General features: G+C 27.0%; 1 protein-coding gene across 1 annotated transcript; it reads left to right on the plus strand.

The window, feature by feature from the left end:
- Positions 1-118: 118 nt before the first annotated feature.
- On the plus strand, positions 119-7198 carry LOC129965858 (ATP synthase subunit e, mitochondrial-like). The gene is made up of 4 exons (XM_056080098.1): positions 119-261; positions 1105-1159; positions 3971-4072; positions 7043-7198. Exons 1-4 carry the CDS (start codon positions 211-213, stop codon positions 7096-7098), a joined length of 264 nt encoding a protein of 87 aa, XP_055936073.1. The 5' UTR covers positions 119-210; the 3' UTR covers positions 7099-7198.
- The last annotated feature ends 14759 nt before the right edge of the window (positions 7199-21957 follow it).

Below are 21957 nucleotides of genomic sequence, written 5' to 3' on the forward strand. Positions count from 1 at the left end.
AATGCTTTGAAATCGTAAAACAAAACTGATTAAAAGTCAAAAGAAGTAATTTTTAAAAAAATTATTCAGTGGTGTGGGAATCGGTGTAAATTTAGAATGGCATTCAAATGATTTATTTAAGAATAAAACTTAAGGTCGAAGTGAGCTGAATTCATAACTTGCTCTTGTTATTTCCGAAAAAATTTCGGGTTGGAAAATTAAGATTTGACCATGTCTGCAGCCGAATTACCACCTCCCGTTAGAGTTTCTCCTTTTATTCGGGTAATTATTATTACTCAAAAATTAATAGTACATCTAAGTATAAAGTGGAAATATTCATTCCCATATTATTTAGAAAAGTGAATTTTGTTTCACTTGTTCTCACGTTGAAAGCTTAGAGGTCATTCATAAACTAGATAAAATAAAGTGTAAATTAAAGTGTTATAATACTAGGTCCCGCTTCTTTTTAATGATTTTATAATTATATAAAACCATAAGGAAGTACATAAAATAATTTTTTTAAATTTTAATATTTATTGTTAATAATTATACGGTTTAAAGCAGCCTGATGGTGTTACACTGATAAAAAAAAATTGTCTGTTATCTTAAAATGTGCTATTTGTGATAAAAACTGACCAGTTCTATGAGGTCATCTACTGTTTAATAATGTTGTGCTGGTTAAATTTAGAAAATATTTTTAGATTTCTCTTTCAGAGTGTTCTGTGAAAATATGCTCTCTTTTTTGTATAAATTCCTCTTAATTTCTAGACAAATTAAGGCTCATCCAAATCATAAGATTTTTATGGAGAGTTCTGAACTCTGAAAACTTTGTGTGGTATCTTTTTCTATAACGTAAATCTTGTAATGGATGATCATAACATGCATTTAATAAATTACCATGCTTAAATTGCAGGCATTATAAGCATTGTATAGCAATTGAGACAACGTTTTTTTGCAACAACTATTTTTTTGTTTATTTTTTTTTACAATTTAATTTAGGGATGAAAATTGAGTTAATCATAATTCTACATTAACTATAATATTGAATAAGAATTATATCGACTGCGCTATAACCTTTATATATTAAATTTATTACTTTTTAATCTGTACCATTTACTTAAACAGGCCTGCAGATATGGAGCTCTAGCAACTGGCTTTACATATGGTGTTCTGAGATACAGTAAGTTATAATGATTAATGAATATATATATATATATGCACATTGATATCTCAGTTTAATATAGATTCTAGTTTTTTTTCTCTGAAACTACCCCATGTTATTTTATTCCAAAATTTTCTCTTATTTCCTGATCCAAATCCTACTTTTTGATTGAATTATTTTCAACATGCACTCTAAAAAATTGCTGTGTTTTCTTTCCCACACCATGAGTGAAAGGATTAAAATCTCTACCTACATAATGTGCCCTTTATTTTGGCAAGGATGTAAAAAATGTTAGGTTGCCAATTAAGATGACTGATTTGATAAACAATGCTATGAAGTAGTTAGTTACTTTCCTTTTTTATTTAAATTATGAGATTTACCAGGCATGATTGTTTAATCTAAAAAGACTTTCTATTAAACTTTTATGGATCGAAATTGTTGAATCTGATTTGAATTCTTATATAAAGAACTGTTTCAAATTAACTATACCATGCATTAGGTAATAAAATTTGAGCACACAATGCCTTTGAAGAAGACATCTGACAGAATTTTTTAATTTAAAAAAGCATACTACAGTTTTGTTAGTAGCAGGAGTAGGTAGGAACCTAGTTACGTCACTAACATAGGTACTTGCGTATTATCGCAACCAGGTTGGCGCGATTTGTAAGTTGAGTAAGAATACGTAGGTACCCTAACATATTAAACAAAAGAATTTTGTTTGTTTGAATAATTCACAAGAAATTTAATAAATCGTGCATGTTATGAATTCGGCATCCGAACAAATTTATACTTTACTCATGCCAAAATCTTTTATCTTAAAAAAATATCTTATGGCTTTGGCAGTAAAAGTGGGAAAAGGGAGCATCCATCATTCTTAATAGCTTCATAACTAGAAACTGAAGTTTTTCTGGAGAATAAATTGTAAGGTTACTTAATTCAACTAATTATTCATTTAATTATGGAAAGATTTAAAAACTTCTATAAAAAAAAGGCAACTTTTTAGTGATGCCATATGTACTCCAAAATGTAGGTATTGAATTTTCCAATATGGTATCCCCAATAATAAGATTATAATATTATCCCAGTCGTCAGATATTGGATTCTTGAACAATCAAAGACTTATCAAATTATTGCAGGAAATCTATGAAATGAACAATGAATTGTAAAGGATTCTATTAGAATGGCATGATAATATTAAAACAAAAAACTGTAAATTAAAGACAATATTTTTCAAAAAGCTCTAGCAGATGTTTTTAATTTATTTTTTATTCTGACAAAACTGTTGGACACATTATTTAATTAGCATAAATTAATTCAGTAAAAATTGCTAAAAGATAAATATTTTCTTTTCACTTCAAAAATACCACTAAAATATTTTATTAGTAGTAATAATACTATCAGTTATAAAACATAATTTAATTAAATTCTTTAATGGATGCTTATTTGTCAATTATTTTTTAGTTTTCATTTCATATAAATTATATTAGATGTATGACTCAAAAAATTTTTTAAAAGAAATTAATAATAAAGTTACTAGGAGAATTATTCCACTTACTTTATTGGATTACCATATTGGCAACACACTTGGAGGTACATTTATTAGAATCACTTAAGGGAAATTTGACTTTTTTTTTTCTCTTGTTTTACGATGCAAACAGATGTGTTCTACTATTCATCCCCTTGTCCAAATCATGTCTCTTGTGATAACATAAATAAAAAAATAAAAATAAAAAAAATTAAGTTCCAAATGTGTCATCTTCTTGGCCATGTAACTACCAAAACTATGCTGTGTATATAATATTCAAAAGTTAAGTTGAAGTGGGTGCTTAAATCTTAGTAACCACTTCTGACATTTTAGCAACTTGCCCTCCTTTGACATCAATACCAGAATGTAGATTTCAATGTTTTTTTAATTTTATATAAAAAGGGAAACTTTTAAAGAAAAACAAGTATCCTTTATTTAATCAGCATTTAAAAGTTTTATCCTTTATAATGATTTTTGTAGGCATTTTGTAAATTTTTGATCAACATTTTTAATTTTATTACGTGGAAATATTTCACTTGAAGGTCCTTTTAAAGATCTGAACATTCATCCCCTTACCATTGTAAAGAATAAGCTTACATGCTTTAGGAACTTTTTAAATAAATTCATTTATTAATAAAAATTAATCTATCCACAAAACATTAGAATTTTTATTCTTGATTCTATTCTTTTCATATAAACAATGCACTGCTATTGTTTATTTTATTTACTGATCAGCTATTATATATTATGCTGTGATTGAATTATAGTCAACATGGTATGTACCATATTTATACAATAACTTAAAGTAATTTGGACAGTTTTTTACCCCTTTCATATTTTTTATTATTAATCCTTTTTTTAACCTTAATGATAGGATATTAAGAATATTTTATATGCTTCATAAATTTTAAGAAAAAAAATCAAAGCTATCGTGTCTTCTAATGCAAGATATCATTTCTGTTTCATTAAAAAAAAATCTTGATGTACATTTTTAAAGATTTTTTTACAAGTTTAGATAAGTAAAGACAATCAAATTACAACATATTTATTGATATATACTTCCATTTCTTTATTTTCTGATAAGTTTTGTTCACAAAAAAGAATAAAACTCTGTAATTGAATAAATTAAAAAAAAATTATGAAGTAAAACTAATTTTACTTTATCACCATGAATTTATCAAAAATATTTATTTTTCTTCTGTTTGAAATCTTTACTGTTACTTAAATATGTGTTAAGCTTTTTGTGTTTTGATATAATTTTTTCCCTCCTTTTTCTGATAATGAGAATTTGTGGCATTTTGTAGAATATCTGAAGAGGAAAGAGACAAAGAGGAGAGAATTTGAAAATAAACAGAAAGCCATTCTTGATGCTAAGAAAGCAGAAGAGGCTAAAGTTAATCAACGAAGTAAGTTCATTGAATATATTTTGCTAATTTTCTGCTAAGAAAATTTGAGCACATTGAATCATTTGAATACTTTTTTTGGTTCTAGAGTTTTGGTTTACTTAATTTCTTCTCTTGTTATTATGTATTAAGATATTATAGTGGTATTGTGTATTAAGATCTTGTAGTATTGTGTCTTGTAGTAGTGTTATTAAGATATTGTTACATTTTTCTAGCTTATATTTTTATCTAAATAGTTATTACTTCATAATTATTAATATATTGATATATTTTGTTCCTTAAGTTATGCATTTAGTTTTTAAAGTTGAATTCATTAAAGTGCATGTTTTTTTTAATATAATTTTTGCATACATAGTTTATTTGAATAAAATGCTCTACATCTTTTATGGCATTTCCTCATTTCTTTTTATTATTTTTTTTAACTTCATCGTGGAAGGCATAAAAGCAAAAGATTGCTAGTTGCTTTGATTATGATGCACGAATCTTTTGATTTATATATTCAGACTTTATTACCTGTCCAACCTGGCATGCAGTTATAGTTATAATAATTTTCAAAAATACTGGCATAATTCCATTAAATGATGTTTTAAAATGTGATGTGGTAATTTATTTATATATAATGGGGGATTTGTTAACATTTTTTCAGAGGAATGTGAAATATGCATATATATTTAATGTGCATAATTTTGTTGTTAAAAACCATCTTTAAGACTCTTCTTCACAGCTAATTTATCATAAAATGTAAGTAATCTATTTTTAGATAACCTTAGAAAATCTCCCATTCACTTTTCTGTGCAGTTTTGTGTTTTAAGATCTGTAGAAACTCATTAATAGTTTTCATAAATTACACATGACCTTGCACATGAGATTATGTATGTTAATAAAATGGAAACCTCAGAAATGATTATATTTTAATAGTGTGCATTTATTTTACTTGGTAGGTAACACAATAGGTTCACACAATGAATTTAGAAAAGAAAAGAAGCTGAAAATAGAGATGTTAAGAAATGAGCTTAAGGCAATGAAATTTCAAAGTTCTTTACAAATAATTTTGTTAATTTATATAAAGGTTATTTCCACGATTCTTCCTGAACTTAGCTTTTTACTAAATTAGGGAAGTAAAATTATTCCCCCTCCAGTCGTCTACACATTTATTTTTAGATCAGTGAAGATCTTTAAACTCATCGGGAAAATAATTTTATATCAATTAATAAAGGTATATTGATTAATTGTGTTTTTAATTAAGAGAAAAAGTTTGAATAATCAAAGAAATTTTTAAAAAAAGAGAATTAATAGAAAAGTAGCTGATTTTTAAAAATTTCTAAAAATGTAATATATTATGCTGGAGATACAGAGAAATTTCATTTGAATGATAATTGCTTATTGTCTATTATGGTCCACACTTTACCTCTTCATAATTAGAAATGACATTATAAGGAAGTCTCCCAAAAATACAAAACAAAATGCACAATAAATTTTTAAATTCATGTTTTAAGGTTCATTGAGTCACCACTATGACTCCATATATGCCAAGTTTCATGCCTGTAAATGGGATTGACTTATGTGGACTCTGCAACTCCCTTTTTTTTAAAGAGTAAATGTAACTGACTAATGAAAACTAGAAAGTGATTTTAATAAAATCAGTATGGGTTTAAAATTTTATTTTACCATTTTTCATTATCTAAAATTTCTATGTTCATCTTTTCATCCTCCATATTCAATTAGATAATAAAAGTTCTATTTTCTTGTTATTTAATATTTGATTTTATCATTTTTAAAGCATTATTAAAGAAGTAAAATAAGACAGTCTGATTACTATATAAATAATGATGTGGTGAACTTTTTACTGCTTGCTAACATAACTAGTAATTCTTCACATTAGTAAAATCTATGAAAAGTCTTATCATTATGTAAGAAGTTTTAATGATTGCAAACACATATACACATCATGTTTGTGACTAAATGAAACTTAATAAAATTTCTAAAGTTCTAATTTATTTAATAATTTTGATATTTTGTTTTTTGGAAAATTAAATCTTATTATCCGAGTTTTAGTCATCATTTACTTAGTGACCTCTGGAGTTTCCATGGAGTATTTTCAACTGTTAATATGAGCTCAATTAAAAAAAATATATACTTGTTTAATTTGAAAATATATATAAAGCTCCAACAAGGAATCGTTTCTCAGTTTCGCATTCCACTCCTCCTGCTTTTGTTCATCTTGCAAATCACGCTACACTACCTATCTACTTTTACAGTGATATTATCTTGTTTACATCAGGGTCAGGGAAATGAAACTTGCCCAGATTGGTGTTCAAATATTTGCACAAAATATTGCTCTCTAGACAACTTTAGTCAAAATTGATTGAAATTAAGCATAAACATTTTTATCCGTCATTTCTTTCTTTTTCAAAATGAATTGAATCATCTCCAGGTTGACTATTTAAAGGTAGAGGATAGTACTAGGTTATTTTAATGTTTTCTTATCTCATCATTCAAATGTGGATTTTAAGTAAATATTTATTACTAGATAAACCAAATATTTTCATATTTATATAGTAATCAGACTGTCTTATTTTACTTCTTTTGTTATATTATAATGATGAATTTTCTATCCTTTGCATTAAATTTTTTCAAGTAATGTTCATGAATAAACACATGCAAATATATGTACCGATTTTGCACATTTCATAAAATACATATTGATAAACTGATTTTAGACCTCTCATAATATATTCATTAGGATTCTGTAATTATAACTTAAGAAAATCTGATCTGCTTGTTAATATTAGTCGGAACATTTGGATTTGATTGGATTTTTTAAAAATTTTATATTATTTTGATGTTAAATGTCCGATTTGCATATAATTTTTCACCTGAAATCTTTCAAGATTTTATTTCTCAGAAAAAGTACTATTTATTAAAACCATATATTTTGCTCTATTTCACTAATAATTTTTTTTTATATTTTAGATGAAATGATATATCTTGCTAAAGAATGTGGCATCAAGCCCCCAGAAGGATTTTGAAGACCAATATAGAAATTTTGTAGTAAGATGCATTGTTTAAATTGTAACCATCAAATATAAGTTTTGTATTTGTTCATAGTGAATAAATTAAACTATTGTATTGAGTATTGAATCATTGGAGCAAACTATTATTATTACATTTCATTGAATTTTTTATGAACAGAATATATAATTCTCTCTAGACAGCAAATGTTTTTTTGTAAATTGTCTAGAAATTCTGGAAGCTTACATTTGATTACTGATTGATACTTTTGACATACATTAGGTTTCAATGTCTTTTTAAAAAAAATTATAACAAGTTAATTTCTTCTTATTCTATTTTTCTTTATTATTTAATCTATTTTTTTTCCTAAACATAAATTTTTTTATGGTTTTGTAATGTTAATGATATTGTTATAATTATGATGGATAAAATTTTCTGTTTATGTGCATAAGAAAAGTTAACGTAATGCATATTTCTGAAAATTAAACGTAATACATATTTCTGCTGGTGAATAAAAAGCATTATTTAATCCAATGAACTTGGAATTTTTTATAGTGCTTAAGTAGTAGGTTTCATATGCTATATATATATATATATATATATATATATATATATATATATATATATAAAAGTTCTTACTTCTTTAAATACCTGATGAATAAAATTGTAAAACATTTTCACACTTGATAATCTTACATGTTCACTAGATTTTTTTTTTATTTTTTATACATTAAAATGTTGAGAAATGATATTTTGCCTTTTAAACATGCATATTTTGCATGGAAAAATTAATTTCCTTTTAATATTTCAATTTAGAAGGCTATTTTTTTATAATGCAGTTCTTAATTAAATAAAATAAAGTTTTAAAGCAGAAAAAATTTTTGTCATTATAAATATGTTATGGTACATTGAATACATTATAGTAAAGTATGAATTCATTTTATCTAATAATTTCTTTTAAATGCAAAAAGTTGAGAATCAGTTTAAAAATATAGATTGTTTTTAATTGTATATCACACAATTTTATTTATTTGCTGTTTGACATCATCAAAATAATCGGATAAGTCAGAATAATCAGATTAACATCTATTGATTTTTATCAATAAATATTATTTATTACTTGTACTCATTGATGCAACATGCATGATTTTGGTAAAGATGAATTATGGATAAATGATTTAAATTCCTGTCTCTAAACAAATAACAATTCTGGCATTAAAATTTTAATGAGAGTTTATATTTTCAATGATTGAACTATTGAATTGAATTTGTATTACTTTTGTGCTTGGATAGTCAATTAAAATTTAATGTAATTGCTGCTTGCAAGTTCCTAAATTCTGTGAAAAAAATTTATAAAGTGTAGAGATGTTAAAGAAAAAAAAAAGTTTTTAAAACTTTTTTAGTTTATTTATTGCATAAAATGGAATATAAACGTATTTCTTTCAACAGGATAAATTTTGTGATGTTTTGCTATTTTAAACATTTTTCTTGAAGATTATATTAGGGTAGAATTTGATCAGCTACAAAAACATTGAACTTTTGAACGAATTAGATGCACTATTTATTGGATCTACTATAATATAATACAAAATTTAGACTTGTAAAAAAAAGAATTTAAAGAAAATGACAACATTTAAATTAAGCATATCTGCTCTGGGTTATAAATATAAATTAATATAATTTTAATGGTCATAATATAAATAATACTTAATATCTTAATTAGGCTGTAATATCTTAATTGAATAAATGCTATAAAATGCATTTAAAAATAAATATTTAGCATCCATTTCCGAACAGATATATTTTGAGTTCAAATTATTTGTTTCATTTTTAAGCTTATAAAAGTTTTAAATATTAATATTTATAAAGGTTTTAAAAGTACTGTAAAGTTGCTTTTACATTATTCCTGGAAGATATTTCAGCTGTTTAAAATAAATAAAGCATAAAAAATTTGCTTGAATTGTAAATATATTTGAAAATAAAAGATACATAATTCTTTTATTATGTTTAAGTAGATATTTGTTGATAATATATTTCAGTTTAGGGTACAGAAAACAATTTATTCCAAAATGACATGCTTAAAGCAAGTATTTTTTATATATTATAATATGACAGTATTTATAGAAGTATTAACAAAAATTGTGTAAAAAGATGGAAAACAATGAAGAGCAACGGAATGCTAGAACAAATCGAATATGAAAATTATGATTATCGATTTACTACTTCATAATTCATTGTGAACCATGATTCATGTTTAGGATAGCGTTAAATCAAAAATTGATATAAAAAAATCGATTTTTTTTTTCTCTTGATAAATTGAAAATTGGCACAGACAGTCTTATCCATTTGTCATAATTAGTAAAAAATAAAAATTTTAGTTACATTAATAAAAAGTTGTTCTGTGATCCGAACTGCTTATGTTATAAGCATTGAATATTTTAATTTTAAACCATTTTCTATGGTTTAGAATAGGATATCAAGGAAGATTAACAAATTACTGCATTGCAAAATGCCAGTTCAGTGGTTTATTATCAATATTATATCTTATGTTTATAGATAGGTCTACTTATTTCTTTTCATCTCAGATGTTATCATTCTTTCTATGCTTTAGTAATGGAGAAGTACAACAAAGTTGAAAGAGTGAAATATTATTGGTTTTCTTAAAATTAGTACTACTGTGCAAATGCAACAAAATTTCTGCAACCCCCCCCCCCCGAAAATAGACACTATTTATGTTAACTTTGGTCTGATTGATGTGAACATGCTAATTAATATAAAACAAGAACTGATTTGTCAATGGATATTTTAGTTGTATTGTGCTTTTCTTAAAAAGATAGATAAGGAAGAACAGTTATATTTAACATTTGTAAAAATGATAAACTTTTCAGGGTCTTTCACTAATAATAATGTGCAATCTGATATTCATCTGTGCAATTACTATTAATAAACATTTTTTTACCCAACTCATTTTTGCCCATTATCCATAAACGATTTCTAATTATTCTAACCCCAGTTTGAATTTTGTGGGCATGTTATAGCAACATCAGTTTCTTTGATGTCATATAGAATTTTTAGCTGTGGCTACTTTTTTTTTACATGGTAATACTTATAGCCTGACATATTACTTCTAAAATACATAATATAATGTATGAGAAAAAAATTGTTCAAAACGTTCTATCAGGGACATTATTGTAGTTAGAGCTACCAAATTTGACACATATTTATTTCTGGATAATAAGTGCTCATTCAGAAAAGTCTTAAATTTTTATTTTAAAAATTAATAATAAAACAAACAAAAAAATTTTTAAGTCAATTCCTACTTTCGCAAGAATTGAACTCATATTCTTCACCTTCACGTGAAAAATACTGAAATCCTTGTATTTTACCGATTGAGCTAGTGTCTGTTGATTTCAATTTTCATTACAAAGTGCTAAAACTCTATTTAAAGTATTAAAAATTAATTAAATTTAATAATTAGTGAATTAATATTTGAAAAAAAAAACTGTATTAACATCAAGTGTCATCTACTACAAGTTTAAAATAATGTATTTGAACTTGAGTGGATGAATAAAAAGTATTTTATTAATGAATAAAAATTTGAACAATATATATAAATATATATGGGGAACTAATAGTAGTAATTGAAAAACTTGTCTACTACTTCACATATTACTATGCAAAAACTTTTTTCACCAGTTTGAAATTAAAAAAAAAAAAAAAGCACCTTTCAATGTTAAAAATTTTACTTCCATACAGTTTTTTTCTCTAATTAAAAATATTTTAAAATTTTATATATATATATATATAACACTAATGTACATGATACAGAAATCGCTTTTATTACTTATTGTCGAATGATAGCAGTCAAATATGAACAAATCACTATATATATATCATACTATATCACCATTTCAGATAAAAAAAGTTACACGAACTTTTTTTACAGCAACATTTAATTCAATGCTTCATTAATTAATGAAGCTGCAAAGTGTTATGAGAAGTGCTTTTTTACAGGATTCAACAAAAATTCCATTCACTCAGAGGAAATGAGATGCAAAAGAAATAAGAAAAGTAGGCGTCAAACAAAGCTTAATCGAATGCGGAAATGGGTGTAAGCATTGTCAAATGCGTAATCGCTAGGATTTGTTTATGGAAATTGATGACCATATACATCAAAACTGTTGTCTCAATTTTTTAACATTATTTTAAAACTGAAAAAAAAATTACCTTTTTAATGATATCGATTTTATTTCTGTACACTGTTTTCTTTACATTTAATACATTTTTTAATGTTATAACATTTGGTAACAATTTTTAATATTGCGAAATAAAATTCACGCATCAAAAATTCAATTGCGTGTTTTTGCCAGTGTTAAGATTAAAAGGGAGGAGGAGAGGAGAATGCGTTCTTTGAATATTAATTTCGAAGTAGGATTTTCACTTCTATTTTGTAGTAAATACATCAGTTACATGCTTATAATTTGACTTATTACAGTTAAATTTATATTTTTCGTTTCCCGGTATTACCAAATGAAAAGGTGAAATAAAAAAAAATATATACATTCTACCTAAATATTTAACAGTAAAAAATGTCAATAAGCTGGTCGCCGAAATCGGCTAGTTATTTTTTATTTTAGATATTGGATTTCTACTCTCGTGCATTACGAAGATATTAAAGACATTTTTTTATGTGCATGCTTTTCCTGCCATATAAATGAAAAGTAAAGTTTGAGGGGGGGAATGTCTATATTTTATACGATTAATTAGCCAAGTCGAACTGTCATTAAAAGTTGCAAAATATATATAAAAAATATAAGTATCCGCGATGGTTAATCGCCTACAAATTTACCTTTCGTTTCTGATTGCTATTTGAATTTTAGTGTTATATAATTTAAAAAGTTCGAGTAGACCATCATTAAATCAGGTTTCGAGGTGAAAGGAAAATTTTCTTTTGTGGAATGTTCTTGCTTCCAACTTTATTCTCTATTCTCTTTTGTAAACAATGACCATCTATTGTCCGCCGCTTGGAATCTTGTTCTATTGACCCGTCCACGTGACTTTTCATTTTCAAGATCCACCCATAAGTGAGTTTAGTTATATGTGTCAGAACCTTGTAATTGGTATTCCCGGCGTTTTTTTTTTTTTTTTTTTTTTTTGATGCATCGTTACCTTATGTGGTGGAATTTCGCTAACCACAATCGAATTGTTTATGTAAGTGAAAAGATAAAGCCAAAGGTGAGAATAATGTTGAATCATTATGCTAAAAAATTTATTTTACTTTACCATAAACAAAGGGAGAAGGATTGTCGTCATGAAATAATCCATCTTGGCATTTCAATAAATCTAACGATACGCGAGATTTTGATAATTAAACAAGAAAAAAAAAAGCAGCTTTTTATTTTCATTTTTACATCTTCTAGAGTACCAAATGAATATAAAAGAATAAATGAAATACGCTTTTTGTTAGTGTATTAAAGAGAAAAAGGAAATCATGTTTTTATCAACCAATGCGATTGGTTTCCTCAATAGTTTCTCGCACACTCTCTAATGAATATGTTATGCCAGAGAACGCCTTACATGGCACTGTTATACAAAAGTTACGAAACATAAACTTTTGGTGTGAAGTGGGCATTTTAACTGAATCCATTGTGTAATAAATACTTGGCGAGTTATTTGACGATTGATCCCTGGAATGCAGTTAATAGTATCCAAAAATCGAATTTGTGTTTTAGACACGTTTTTTTCAACCGATTGAAACCGAAATTTGACTCACAACTGCACTTGTAGTCAGAAAATTCCATACCAACAAATTTGATTATATTTAAGTCATTGCGTTATTTGAGTTATCCCGTTTACATGTTTCTGAAAATACAGACAGACAGTCAACCCGCAGTTGGATTTGGCTCAAAATGTGGCAAGTGTCTACACTGCAGATGCCAAAATCTGTGTACTGAATTTTATCTATTTATTTCTCTTCGTTTTGTAACAACGTGTTAACTTATATTCGAACAGCCGGACAGATGGACTTCATTTGAACAGATTTTGCTCAAAATTTGATAGAAATTTGCAAATTTGGTAAAAATCCAAACAAACATATATAATTAAAAAACTGTGTTTTGTGAACTCGGGTGTGTGTGTGTGTGTCTAAAACTTGGAGTTTCGTAAAAATCCCGAGTTGATTTTTTTTTTTTATGATTACTGTACTTTCTCTATATTACGGATACGAGAAAGTAAAAATCTGGAGATCAAAACAAAAAGTGAAAAAGTATGAGAGACAGATAAGTGCTATCACTGTCTCTCCGACCCGCCCGAAGGCACACGGATAAATGATACTGAATGACCGGACCGCCGCAACAGCAACACTGGCGGGAACTGTGATTGAGTCCTAAGGGCCATCACCGGCCTCGGTACAACCCTTCCCGAAGGAAGTATATTCTGTCATCGATGAGAGAAGCCAGATCCCCCCATCTTTTTCTGTACCCTCCAGAGTGGCGAGATTCAACCACCATACCGGAAGGATCTCATCCTCATTTCGAGGTGCCCCCCCGGGGGGTTATGAGAGACATATAAAAGTAAATTGGGATTGTAATGACATTTATAATGCATTTTAATTTTTATATAAAAAGTGCTTAATTTTTTTGCAATATCTATTAAGGATTTATAGCCATTTCATATTACTTTCTGCACCTAATGTTTTTACGATTTTTAATTTGATCCCCTGATAAAAATTATTTCTCTTCTTTAGTGTACTGATAATCGCAGTTAAAAAAAATGTTTCTTGCATTTATTACTAGCTGTCTTCGGCGAACACATTTCATACGGAAGTGTTAACGGTTGCTAAAAATTTCGATTAAATATTTTATGTATCTTTATCTTAATGGATTCCACAGTAAAATATTTTTAAAATTCAAGTTTTATAGACATGCAATATGTACTATTTCAGAAGCTATGCACCATTCCATTCATAGTGCCTGTTATATATTTATACATTCAATTATAACTGTAGCAATATTTCAAAATGGATACACTTTAAAAATTTCTCAACATTTCAAAAATTTGCTCGATTTTAAAATTAAGCTTTAATTAAAATGGAATTTCAAAACTTTTATTAAAAGCATATATTTACTGAAATCTACTCAGTATCAAAAAATAAACCGAATCTTTATATCTTGATCATCAACAATGAAAAGAAAGGCAGGATAAAATTTTGGTATCAACAACGAAAGCGATTTGTGTTTTACGTCAACAGCAAAATATATTATTGCAGAATATTTTAAAAATATTTTTAAAAAATAGAAGAAATTGCTTAAGAAAAAAGATTTGCATTATTGAAAAGATATTTTTCTGAATTTCAATATGATGTAAAATTTATTTTTGTGCTGTAATACTTTCGAAAGTTATCGCGATGGAACGAAAAGAAAAGAAAAAGCTTAACTTTTAATTAGTAAAAATTCTAATTAAAAATTTCAAAAATATCACTCCAAGATGCACATTTAGTAGCACATTCAATATTTCTCCAGATCGAACTATTTGGATTTGATATTGAGGCAGATAGTCATTCAAAGTTTATATGTGCTAAATTTGATTGTTCTTGATCAAACGATCTGGCTGGTTTGTAAAGCTCTAATAAAAGCTCACGCACGCAAACCCATACACATTCTTTTTTATTATTTGTAGATACAGAAATTTCTCTATTTTTTAATCTTGATAACTTATGATATTCATTATTAGTCGGGATAGCGACTTAACAGCGGCGGTGGACTAGCCAAGTTATCAGTGCGCCTGATGGCTAGTGGATCCCTTACCGTCAAGGCAATATGTCTTCTAGGATGAGTATGTTGGTTCAATAGTTCTCCAGATCGAACTATTTGGATTTGATATTGAGGCAGATTAAATCTTAGTGAACGGGGGCAAAATAAAAATCTTTAAAGAACAATCTGTCTTCTACATGAATATTTAAAAGTGTGGATTTCGCTTGAATAGAGTTTGACAGAAAAATGCAAATTTAATGTTAAAATTACACGCCAAATTCCATCGCTTTTGCTCCATGGGATTTCGCATTATCATGTCTTTAATCAAACGCATATACAGACATAATTTCAAAAATATGTTTATGGACTCAAGATGGTCTGAAAGGTGGAGATTCATTAAAATTTCGAAGTGGAATTTTCTGGCAATTATAAATGTTTCTCTTTTCTTCGTACTCGAGAAAATAATAAAAACAGAATTTTAAAAGCACAGTTCCATTAGTGAATTGAAAAGAAATTTTTTCATCCTAATTATTTTCTATTTTTAATCTTCGATTCATAATTCTTTTTTATGAACATTTGTAGAATTTTAAAATAATTTTTCTCCTTTCAAATTCATTACCAGATGGCGCCACGCATATAAAATAAAATTTAGTTTATTCGATTAACTAATAATTAATTTCTTAAAACATTAAAATAATGTATCATCATTAAAAAAACATAAGTCAAAAAATTTGGAACTCTACTACATCAGCAAATGACTGAAAATACAAACAAACAAAAGCATCCATTTCTTCGAAGATAAATCAAATTAGATAAAGTGTTTAAAATCCAACACTGACCACTTTGAAGATGTTGCAAAATTTGAGCGGTGATTGACATGAACTATATAAAAAAAAGTAGATTTGAACCTTTAATTCGAAACTTTGTTAATGGTAACTGAATCGAACTACTCTGTTCTATTTTTAAAAATTTGCACTTAATTATTGCAAAGATAACATGTATGCGAAAAAAAAAATATTAATCATTATTTAAGCGGGTGCGTGCATTAACACAAACAATGAAAAGTATTTAAAAAAATATACTTAAAAGTATGTTAGAAAATTTATTAAAATTAGAGAAAAAATGTACGCAATTAATACTGATATAACAGAATGCTTTCTTTTTAATTTTAAAATGATCTGTGATAGCAGGTTCTAAAGTTACCGAGAAGAAACTTATTTCGATAAATTTTAGCATCTTATCAAAATTTTGAAAGACTTTTTCTTAATAAGCATCTATTTATTGAGAAGTTGTTACCTGCCAAATCTGGCAGTTGAAAGTCCAACTAATTCCTCTTTAGAACGTTTTGCACAATATTTAATCATGTATGTTATAATTAACTGATAATATACCAATATATAAACACCATCATGTTAATAAAGATAATGCAAATAACCAGGGTACATAATGAAAGCTTTTCGTTCATTCAATTTTTTGCCTTTATCTGCCTTTTTTAAACTCTCCAAACCTGAAAATTAACTCAGAATTTCAAATACACAAAGTCATGTGCATATATCTCAAATAATTGAATCCCTAGGCGTATAAATTTTGAAAATATTTACAGTCTCGCGACAAGCGTTCTCAAACAATCATTACGTGTGTAATTTGAGTCAGTTAATTAATGTGCTGTCTGCCCAAATGTAAAATGGATTTACAATTTCCAAAACCACGAGAGCGTCGCAGATTTTAGCAGTGGTGCGTGTATTCGCAGTTGGACCCATTTCCGTAACCATGGAGCGCAATCGATGATCGCGACTAATTTAATTACTTAATTGGAAATTTTGCGAAATGATGCCACTGACAGTATCGAAATTTTGGACGGAAAATGGTACATCACCATATTTACTAGTCAAATATTAATTCCTTTTGCAAATGTGTTTGACATTCTTTTATAGAGATGCACAATGCTCCAAATTTTATATAACAAAGAATATCTTCGTGTTAAGATGAAATATCTTTACTAATGATAGAGGAAAATGTGTGTATGTGTCTGGCTGTTGGCACCCTACAAGTCGGATCGTTTAGTTTTAAGCTGAGGAATTTGGCACAAATATACTTTGAAGGGGGGAGGGATGTGCACCTTTGGCCGATTTTCTTGAAATTTTAATTAGAATTTTATTTATTAAAAGCTAATTTTTTTTGTCGTTTCTTGCTTATGAAAATAATGTCTGATAAAGACATATTTAGAATTATGATTACTCATAATTTAAGATGGACGCATGAAATTGATGTGCTGCCTTTACAATAAATTTGCCTATCAAATTTTGAACAAGACCTATTCACAGGAAGCCTGTCTGACTGGCTGTCGGAGAAGAAAGGAAAATAATAACTACACAATATAAAAAAACTATATAAATGAAATTTAGCATCAAAAATGTATATCCATACCAAATTTTGAACAAAATTTCTCAAGGAATTGTAGAAAGTACACATCCAAGGGTCTGTACTATCACATTTATGTAAACTCAAGAACACGTGTAAAGAAAATTTGATACACAAATTAAGCATCTGTATAGATCCATATCAAATTTTAAACCAAATCTTTTAGGAGTTGGACCATCTATTTGTCTATATTTTTCCATATATGTAATGTATACACAAATTAAGCATCTGTATAGATCCATATCAAATTTAAAACCAAATCTCTTAGGAGTTGGACCATCTATTTGTCTATATTTTTCCATATATGTAATGTATACACAAATTAAGCATCTGTATAGATCCATATCAAATTTTAAACCAAATCTTTTAGGAGTTGGACCATCTATTTGTCTATATTTTTCCATATATGTAATGTATACACAAATTAAGCATCTGTATAGATCCATATCAAATTTAAAACCAAATCTTTTAGGAGTTGGACCATCTATTTGTCTATATTTTTCCATATATGTAATGTATACACAAATTAAGCATCTGTATAGATCCATATCAAATTTTAAACCAAATCTTTTAGGAGTTGGACCATCTATTTGTCTATATTTTTCCATATATGTAATGTATACACAAATTAAGCATCTGTATAGATCCATATCAAATTTTAAACCAAATCTTTTAGGAGTTGGACCATCTATTTGTCTATATTTTTCCATATATGTAATGTATACACAAATTAAGCATCTGTATAGATCCATATCAAATTTTAAACCAAATCTTTTAGGAGTTGGACCATCTATTTGTCTATATTTTTCCATATATGTAATGTATGCACAAATTAAGCATCTGTATAGATCCATATCAAATTTAAAACCAAATCTCTTAGGAGTTGGACCATCTATTTGTCTATATTTTTCCATATATGTAATGTATACACAAATTAAGCATCTGTATAGATCCATATCAAATTTTAAACCAAATCCTCTACGGCTGTAATTCAAAATTGCAACAACGTAGATAAATGAAATTTGATATATAATATTAATAAAATTGTGATTTTGTGTCAAAATTTGTGAGTTCAATCGGTGACAAAAAGGCAACTAAAATACATATTGAATTTTCATCGCAAAACTCTGGCACTGTGAAGATTAAACTCTAATGCGGAGATGGTTGAAAATAAAAATATGAGCACTCGTGGCATTCATAGCTTTTTCCAAGGTCCACAATTTTATGTGAGAGGAAGGGAATAACATCTTTATAAGGTAATATGTGAGAAAGTTTCAGGGAGATCCCACTTACTAATTTTTCCATGCCTTTAATTTTCTGTATAAATATGCCAATTCTCTGCTATTTACGAAATCTAATGTTAAATGGAATTTAAAGTAAAAATATTGCTCCAAGTTAAGAAAAGAATTTCAAATAATAATAATCATCCTGAGATTAATATAAGAATTACCGGAAAATGTTTTTTCTTTCTTCACAAATAACCCCCAGTTCTCCATAAACTTCAGCTTTATTAATAACTAGTGGTTTCTGGCAACCGACTGGCTTCCTGAGATTTTTCTATTAAAATTTCAATTATAAATACTAAGTAGTTTGCCCTTGATGGCTTCCTCAGCAAATAATTTTTGCACTTAAAATTTGATAGACGTGAAATATATATACTGTTTCAAAAATATTCCACCTTCTCTTTTGTCGTACATCTCTCTAATTTTCCGTCATCTCACCTAAAGTTTGAAATTTAATTTGAAAAACGTAAACTGTTTAAATTTCAACTTACACAAAATTATATTTATTTTTGCTGAAGCTAAACATATTTATTTAAAATATAAGAACAGAGAGTAAAATCATTAATCATTGAAATTTTACGTTCGCTGTTGAATTCTTTCATAATTTATGTAATAACTCAGTAATTATTTAATAAAAATTTATCTGATTCAATAAAAAAAATGGCGCTCTAAAAGAAGCTTTTGCTTTTCAAGCAATAGAATAATACTCTCTTCTCAAGCAATAAGAACGATAATTTTGAAATTATCCAAAGAGTCCTGAGCAATAGATGTATAATGGAGAAAGGCCAACATGCTCAATAAAAACTGTTGTTTTATTCTACATGAAAATATAGACATTCAGGCAACAAGATATAGCCGAAGCATACACAAGAACGGCATTTGCAGCAAACAGAAACACACAAGCAAATCATTCATTACCAACTATAACAGAACAGATAGAGCTATAACAGCACAGATAGAGTTCTCAGCAGAAAGACTTCGCACAACTACTCATGTCTGTCGAATTGTCTGCTGCTCTTAATCACTTGAGTTGAAATGCTGATTCACTATTGACTCAATACACGATTCAGTATTGATTGATTTCAACTTCGTCTCGCGGCTTGACTTTCTATAATTTCTGCGGTAGGGCAAAGAATGTTCTAGAAAGTTCATTATAACTTGCGTCCTAATTGACCTATCGTCAAGATTCTAGTAGATTCTGGAATCTTTGATTTTGTAAATTCATCACCAAGTCTCTAAATAGTCGCAAAGATCATTGATTCGGCATCTATTCAGTATCCATCAGAACCATTTATTAAACTGTCTGCCTTATTATGAAACTAACTGCGCTGGCAAGCAACATTATGCCTTCTAAATACTATTTTTATATGTCCAGTTATATTATGTTAAAGAATAGCAAGGTTTAAGTATCAATAGTTTGATTTTTTTTTAAAAAATAATATCTTACTTGTGAAGTTAAACTTTAATTTTAAGTAAATTAAAAAAGTATATTAAAAACTAATTTTAAATAAAAAAAAAGTATTCATTAAGAGAAAATAAGTCGTAACTTTATGCGATCAGCATCAACTATGGAAGAATAATCCAGAATTATATATTTGTAGTAACAATGAAAACGATTACAGTAGTAAAAAATTTTATTTGCAAAATATGCTTAAAATATGTTTAAAATTTAATTAAACGATAGAAAATTATACTAAATCTGTATTATTGAAAAGATATTTTTTAAGAGATATTTTAAGATGTTGTAGGTCATTTTTGTTGTAATATTTTCTGTAGTTATGGTGAAAAAATATCAAAGTTTCATTTAATTTTTAATTAATTAAATTTCTAAATAAAATTTTTAAAAAATTCTCATTTGAGGTGTACATTTCCCCTTTCCAAGTATATTTGAACCAAATATTGTACATCTAGATCTAATAGTCTTTGTAGAGCGTCAATATATACATGTAAACAGAGACATACCTTCATATTTATTATTAGCAGAGATTGAAAGCAAGCACCCCCCCCCCCCCCCACACACACACTTATTTATATTCCTTCTTATAGATGATATTCTTTGGTATTTTTCAACTACAATTGGTATGTATAATTTTTTATGCGAAATTTCTGTTTGATATATAAAGATTTTATTCGTTATAAAGAGACTATTTTATTAATGAAAATACAAAATTCCTGCAAAAAGTTGGTTATGTAGATATATAAAGGTTCGACTATGTATATAAAGATAAGTCGTATAATTTTTAAAGATAGAACGAAGGCTGAAAAACAAACAACATGAATAGATATACGAAAATTCCATTACATTGCCATTTCATCATAACAATCAAATTACCGATAACTGACGATACTTTTTTTTAACTGAAATGATTAGTTATAAAATAAAAATAAATCTATCATTAATGTGACTGCTAAAATCATATTTTAAAATAAATATATATATTTAAAAAACATGGTTTTATTAGTGCATTGAAAAATATAAATTTCTTTTACACAAAAATTCTGTCTACACAAAAATGTAAAAAATTGATAGAAATGCTGTATATAAATTGGAATTCAAATCACGTTTATATATTATTTTCAATATTTAATAAATATATAGGAATTTTTCTTATGATAATAGTATTGTTTATTTATATATTTATGGCATATTTTTCTAAGCCTAACGCTTTTCTGCTTTTAACCCTCAAATATTTTTTGATAAAAAAAAATTATAATAATTAAGATACTAATAAACATGCTTAAAAGAACTTTTTTATTTTCCTTATTTAATAGTTTTTAGTCTTTAATTCAGAATCAATTATAAATTTTATTGAATCTTGTAATAAATTTTTCTCATATCTACTATTATCAGATGGCGCCACTGAAATAGCATCATAATTTAATTTAACTGAAAATAATCGACTGATTGAACTAAAATTAATTGACGAACTGGTAATTTAGTTTTTGAAAATATTAAAACAGTATATTGCCATAAAGAGCAGATTACTGTATGAATTATTAGAACTTTTCCACTTAAGGAAGGGAGTAAAAATTTGATTACAAAATATTTTCTTTATAATACGAACTAATATAAATAGATAATGGCATGTAAAAAGAAAGTTTATTTTTTGGTTTACTGGTATTTTATATAAGTTTATAACAGATCTCGTTTGAAATTTTTTTATAAATTTCTAGAAAATTAATTTCACATCATACTTTTCAAATTTTATAGATTGCCAAGAACTTTAAATGAAGATTCTTACAATCTTACGATCCAACAGAATAAAATGCTACATATTCTTACATCACATCATTAATCTTCTGTTTAGACGTTCGTTTCTAGCAGCTTCAATTATATTCGTAGAAATTTTTCAGATGCAATTTGACATTTTTTTTTTTTTTGATGTGGTATGAAAGGTCATGCCAACAGGAAATTTGTGGA

Source organism: Argiope bruennichi, chromosome 4, assembly GCF_947563725.1.
Source record: "Argiope bruennichi chromosome 4, qqArgBrue1.1, whole genome shotgun sequence".
NCBI classification, from domain to species: Eukaryota; Metazoa; Arthropoda; class Arachnida; order Araneae; family Araneidae; genus Argiope; species Argiope bruennichi.